General features: G+C 40.6%; 1 protein-coding gene across 1 annotated transcript; it reads left to right on the top strand.

Annotated features, from left to right (window-relative positions):
• Positions 1-2,933: 2,933 nt before the first annotated feature.
• LOC119308554 lies at positions 2,934-6,259 on the top strand. Its single transcript, XM_037584684.1, has 7 exons — positions 2,934-3,671; positions 4,295-4,413; positions 4,922-5,007; positions 5,111-5,220; positions 5,311-5,340; positions 5,625-5,747; positions 5,899-6,259. The coding sequence occupies exons 1-6, from the start codon at positions 2,967-2,969 to the stop codon at positions 5,679-5,681; spliced, it is 1,107 nt and encodes a 368-aa protein (XP_037440581.1). The 5' UTR covers positions 2,934-2,966; the 3' UTR covers positions 5,682-5,747; positions 5,899-6,259.
• The last annotated feature ends 500 nt before the right edge of the window (positions 6,260-6,759 follow it).

Here is a 6,759-nt window from a genome sequence, read left to right as displayed (position 1 = left end):
ATGAATAAACCACATCTTTTTATCCTTAATGGCCACGATACAAATACGTGTCATGTCCCTATCTGTCACTGGGATTGGTCCCCCTCACATATATATAGGTGGAGGGAGGGCTAGGTTGACTTGGAGGAGGGAAAACCCTCCCTTGGGTCGTGACCAAGGTGGAGTACTTCTCCAACTCCCCTGCACCCCCATAGCTTCTCAAATAAGCTAAAAGGGGGCACCATCCTTACATGGGTCTTCATGGTCCATTAGCTCTTCACTAATAGGCCGATTGATATTTCCTTTAGCCCATTGACTCTAAATAAATTCTAGGGACTCCTAGATCATTATCTAAGTCTTCTATTATTTATTAGGTCCTCGAGAGCAACTTCCGCCTATATTGTCATTTCCCGGTACTACCCGTATTCCCCGAAATGCTTTCGGTTTCTCTCATAACTATTTATAATGTTCCGGAAACTATTACGAGAATATTTTCTCATTACTCTTATTCCACTAACACTCAACAGACCGTGATTCCCTTAAGCTTGTGACCCTATAGGTTTGGTAAGACATAGACATGAACAAAAACCCTTTCATTCAATGATTAATAGCGGAACCTTGGACATCCATATTGACCCCTGTGAATACAAGAATGGCATTCGAGTGAACCTTTGGTTATCATGTGCTATTTCCTTTGCTTTCTGATACTTTACAAAACCCGAGGTGAGATATATCGATATCCTCTTGAGTCATTCTCATGCTCATTATACCGGTCTCTTAGTTACCAGTTTTGTTCTTCTTTCTTGTTAGCATGTTCTGACCTCCTTGTGACCTAGTCACCTATGTCTGATCATACGATGATGGATGCCGTCACACCGAGAGGGCCCTAAGAATATCTCTTCATCGTCGGGGGAGCAAATCCCACTCTTAAGCTATCTAGCTCCTTGTCAAACTTTCGGATGAACCTGTAAGTTGTCATTATGATCACCGTGTTACAGATGATGTTTGAGAAACCCCAAAGTGCATCGTACGGTAATAAGTGATTATGATACTCTCGTGGTCTAAGGAAGTAAAGCATACGTTAACTATCCGTGTTATAATGATTGACTTATGATAATTGTATCTCAAAGTATAACAAACAAGTTTGGGTCAATTCACCATTGTCCTTCTAACATCATATTCTCAAAGTTAATTTAGGACTATCGTTACACTTAAAAATATCCTAAGGTCAAACATGATCACTAATAACACTTGAGCTAGTCTTAGAGGAAAAACTAGGAATCACGTTTTATCGTTTATCATTCTACACGTGCATATAAGTTTTTCATCGAATCGCATATTCCAGGATTTTAGCAGTTATAAAAAAGAACATAATCTTTTAATCATAACCATGGAAATATAATAATACAATATTACTGCATCTAGGGCATATTTCCAACATGAATCTCATATTCTAGAACCATTGCAATTATAGCATAGAATTATAAAATTAAATATGAACATGAAAGTAGCATAATAACATTTTATTATTGCATTTGTGGCATATTTTCAACAGGGACCACGGGTGGTACATTGCTTGTTGGCTTGACATGACTGTATTGAGGAGTTTACCACGCCTGAATAAGCCGAGGCACTGGCGCTTCACCACGTAGCGCTCTCACTCGTCAAGATTTTCAGCCCATATTTGCTTCAGATAGTCTCTTGGTTATTAGAGAATTCAATCTTCATCCACGGGTTGTTCGAGCATTGGTACGGTGATCATCGATCCTGGTTTTGCCGAATAATTTCTGGTCTTGTAGCTTTAGTTATGTTAATTGCGTGTTCAATATCGTGACTCATGCATTAGCTCAACCTTGTGCTTTATCTGGTAATTCTATCTCGCACAATGTAACTCAAGATTGAATCTGGAAAAATCTTTGTAATGATATTTTTATACTCAATAAAGAGCGACATCTCTATCTCTACTTACCTAAAAAAGACGCAAGGTTCCATCTTACGTCAATTTTTGTTCCGCCAATCCTTCGTCCACCCTCCTTCCATATGTTACCTCCACCACTCCATCGGTTTTCTATCCCTCCCGATCTTCTTTGGCAATTTTTTTTATCTAACCGCTCAAACAAATTAATATTTTGTAACACAATAAATTCATAGTCGATAATCAATATCTTATTTGACAATAAATATTTGCTAACACAATAAATTCATGAGAAGAAATCAATCATGATCAGTAACTATTTGGTAACACAATGAATTCACGGGAAGGAATCGATCACAGTTGGTCATCGTTCCTTTCCTATCTCAGTCTCTATTATTAAAAATAAGTAAAGTTCTTTAATTATTTTGAGGCTCTCCAGTATGCCAACTGGTAGAAAAAATGACATGTATAACTTAGTCATTTTGAATAGAAAATAGTGTTCTTAAGGAGAGAAAGATGAAACGACGCGAACGAGGATCCTAAAGGTGTATGTAAGATGTCCTACTTCCTCCGATGCATATTAATATGGATCAAAGAGCCCCGCAAAAAATTGGATTAGAGGGAGTAACTCTTTTTGAATCGATATAGACACATTAAGGTGCGTTTGTTTACTCATTTAAGTCCGTATGTATTTTTTGCGAGAGAAATTTACAATCTATTCATCAATTATGGTAGAAATTTTCAATCTATTTATCAATCATGGTTGTACAGAGATCACTAGAAGTAATAAACATTACAACCAGGTCCATGGACCACCTTGCAACAACTACAAGCACTGGAGCGAGCCGAAGGCGTACTGCCGTCATCGTCCCTCCCTCACCGGAGCCAGGCAAACCTTCTAGTAGACAGTCGAGAAGTCGTTGTGCTAAGGCCCCAAAGGACAAGCACACCAGAGCAGCAACCATCGCCGATGAAGGGAGTTGTAAATCGGAAAGATCAAACATGTAATCACACAAACGAAGACGAACTGGATCCAAATAGTTTCACCGAAGACCAACACCAAGCGAATCCCATGAGATCATGTGTCAACGCCGTCTGTGTCAATTTCCTCCGCTCAAAAAACCAAAAACGAGCAATTTCCTCAGCAAAAGCCATGTCGCCGCCGGCCGTCCTGGTTTCCAACGGCGCCGTCTCCCCGCACGCTCCTCCTTCCGCGGCTGCTTTCCTCGAGTCCACTCCGGGCGCCTACACTACCGCGCGCGCATCCTCCACAGGCCTCATCCTCTGGTGGCCACGCCACCTCCTCCGCCTCGCCGACTCCGCGCGCCTCCTCGCCCAATCCCGTCCCCACCTCCTCGGCCTCCCTGCAAAGCCGCCGGGTGCCCTCTCCACAGCGCCCATCGAGCCTCTCGTTAACCAATCCGTGCGGGTCGGCGTCCACGAGATGCGGAGCCGGATGCTGGCGCTTGGGGAGTGCTGCCCGGGGGAAGATATGGCGCTCACAGCGTTGGTTCGAGCTGGTGGGGCGGCGGATGGGCTGGAGGTATGCGTCCACCTGGGTGTGTACGTGCCTCCGGTGTTCGGGGACGCCGGGGCGAAGCTTGCAGTGGCCGGGAGCGGAAGGGAGGCCGCCGCCGCCAAGTACGCTCCTTGGGCCAGGATGAGGAAGAGTATGGAGAAGATGAGGCCTCCTGGAGCCACGGAGCTCTTGCTGACCAACGATGGGGATCATCTTCTTGAAGGCAGTGTTACAAACTTCTTCGTCGTCTGCCAGAAGGTTAGAGACATTCTCACTTCAACGGCAACTGCAAGGATTCAGATTTCTCCCAGTGCAAACAAGTTAAAGTGGAACTAAACAACCCACCTAAAATTGGAACGCGATTTCATCTGTAGTTGCAATGCACAAGTGAAAGGCAATCTCTCAAATATCCTTAGGAGCGGTTCTAACTGGTACAAGGTTCACTCATATCTGTGTGACAGTCGGGTGGTTGTCATGTTGCCATATACTCCCTCCATCCCAAAATTCTTGTCTTAGATTTGCCTAAATACAGATGCATCAAGTCACATTTTAGTATTAGATACATCCGTATCTAGACAAATCTAAGACAAGAATTTTGGGACGGAGGGAGTAATATAAATCGTGATACTTGAGTCAGGTTAAAAGGATGAACCTTGGCGTCTCCTTTGCGTTAAATTTAAGATGGTGAAAACAAGGACCAAAGATCTTTATAGGTCTCTGTGTTATTACTAATTTTACTCTTATCTTTTTATTGGTAGTTTCCTTGCTTGTCTTCCTGCACTCTATGAATAATAGCACTCCGAATTATTTACTCTGCCTTTTCAAGATAATAGTTATGTTATTCAGTGTGTTTTTATTTTATAATCTCAACTTTTCTGTAGGAGGAACGTCAGTCAAAGGAACCCTTGTCTGTTCAAACAATGGCAAATAAGTTTGAAGTACAAACAGCTCCACTAAGAGATGGAGTTCTCCCTGGAATTATGCGCCAGATAGTCATTGAGTAAATATTCTCTGCTTGCTCTTTGTATAAATGACCAGATAGTGGAGGAAAATTCAGACTAACAAACATTAACTGGTGTCAACTTTGAGGTACCTGCATGTGTTTTTCTTGGTATCATGATGCGCAATGGTCCCTTCTATATGGAAGACTCCTAAGAATAGAATCCCAACTGTATTAACAAACCATAACTTTACCAACCTGTTCGACAGTGCCCTTGTCTTCATCTCACAAGTTTACAGACTTGTTATCACACTTACCTTGGCTATGCCCTATGTAATTTTCCTTTTGGTCAGGGTTGTTTCTGTAGGGCCAGTTTTGCCCCTAATTTGTTCTGTGAGATGAATTAATATACGGGGATGCCCTCCTTTGTAGGGTTTAATTTTGCCAAAAAAGTATTTGTTGCTAAAAAAGTTCATCATTAGAAACAATTGATTCTTGAATTCTTTTTTAGATTTTTTGTGTTGCACATACTGAACTCTTGTAACACAAGTTTATTTCTTTGGAATAGGGAGTGCCATGATCTTGGGATCCCAGTACGTGAGGTCTCACCGTCATGGTCCAAGCGTGAACTTTGGGAAGAAGCCTTTGTTACAAGTAAGAAGTCCTTTTCAAATGAGGAATGTGTCCCTCCTGAGACATTGTGATCCCCTTTTTAGCCTAATCTGCAGCTCACTCACTCCAATTTATCGTATAACAGGTAGCTTAAGGCTTATCCAGCACGTGGGGACAGTTCAAGCACCTTTACTATGGGAGGACATAGAAACAAAAACCTGGAGGGATGTATCTTGGGCGGTGAAGCAATTTCAGGTACACATTATTTCTTTCTCGGACTTCCGCAGTTATATTTTCTGCGATATTGTACTTGTTTTGTTAATAATATCATGCAATTTAAATTAGGGCGCTGGACACATCACCACACTGATACAGGTTAGTTCTCCTGTGCTCCCATGGCGTATTTAACCTCGTATCCAAGTTATATCGAATAGAACTTTTTAAGATATGAGAACAGGAGTGCTTGTATTCGATAGATCAATAGAAACTATCTATATGTTTCAAAGTACTCCGTCCATCCCAAAATAAGTGTCGCAGATTTAGTACAAAGTTATACTAAATCAGCGACACTTATTTTGGGACGGAGGGAGTGTTAGATTAATAATTCAGCAACCCTGCATTTCTGCCTAATAATGACATCTGAACTGCCCACCTTGCAGAGGAAAATATCGGAGAGAGCAATAACTGAGGAATATGACATAAACTATTTCTTGTGATTTATCAGTTGTCATGATTTCTGGGTGATGGGTCTTGGCTTGACCTTCATTTGTTCTTCAGATAAGGTGAAGCTAACTTTGCTGTTATCTTATGTTTTGCTGAGACTCCTTTACAAAGTAATCCATCCTTTTTTTTTTTGAAACTTGCGATCCGTCCATTATTGAGACCAGGTTGTTACCAAGTCAAAACTATTCATTTGCTCCTCCGTTTACGCAGGCTGCCTAATCAAAACGGAGCTTCTAGTGTTGCCTTCATGCAAGGACTATTCAAGAATTTAGAGAAATGGTTCCATGTTGTACGTGAGAGATGCGTACCGTGTCCAGGGGCAGCTCGACTGGGCCGGCCCATGAAGCTTCACCGCGGGACGAAAAAGAAAAGTCAGGCGCAACGAGGATTCGAACTTGCGACCAAGTGCTTGCAACAGCGCATACGTCGCCAACACACTAGACGCCAACACACTAGACTAGCACAGTTGGTCAAAGTGCAGCGCATGTGTTAAAGAACTAAACCTGACTTGTGCACTGTAGCAAACAGTAACCAATTACTGCAGTGAACCCAAAATTACTTGTTGTATTGATTTGTTTTAAAGTATAGTTTCTTTGAATATGTCTCTTTAAAAAAGTGCGCACATTTTTTGAATTCATGAAAAAAATAGAGACAAGAACATTTTTCGAATATGTGAACAAAAAAATTGAAAAGTCAGAAATTGTTTTTGTGATAACGTGAACAATTTTATGATTTTGTGAAAAAATTATGAAATTCTGAACAAATTTGAAACCGTGTGAACAAATTATAAAATTCCAAAGAAATTTTAACCACGAACATTTTTTGAATTTGTGAACAAATTATGAAATTGCAAACAAATTTGAAACCGAGAAGATTTTTTGAATTTGTGATTTTTTTGAAAATGGAACATTTCGTGATATTCCAAACAAAAATTCAAACAACGAACATTTTTTGAATTGGTGAACAAAAAAAATTAAAAATGGAAAATTTCATGAAAGTATGAACAAAAGTTTATAACCACAAACATTTTTTAAAATTCTTGAACATTTTTAAAATATCTATCCAATTTTT

The sequence above is a fragment of the Triticum dicoccoides genome, chromosome 5B, assembly GCF_002162155.2.
Source record: "Triticum dicoccoides isolate Atlit2015 ecotype Zavitan chromosome 5B, WEW_v2.0, whole genome shotgun sequence".
NCBI classification, from domain to species: Eukaryota; Viridiplantae; Streptophyta; class Magnoliopsida; order Poales; family Poaceae; genus Triticum; species Triticum dicoccoides.
Note: the sequence above shows the minus strand (reverse complement) of the source record. Positions and strands in the feature narration are given on the sequence as shown.

Coding starts and splice junctions, on each gene's coding strand:
- LOC119308554 (XM_037584684.1), top strand. CDS start 2,967: ATGAGATCATGTGTCAACGCCGTCTGTGTCAATTTCCTCCGCTCAAAA. Junction 3,672..4,294: donor TCTTCGTCGTCTGCCAGAAG/GTTAGAGACATT, acceptor ACTTTTCTGTAG/GAGGAACGTCAGTCAAAGGA. Junction 4,414..4,921: donor ATGCGCCAGATAGTCATTGA/GTAAATATTCTC, acceptor TCTTTGGAATAG/GGAGTGCCATGATCTTGGGA.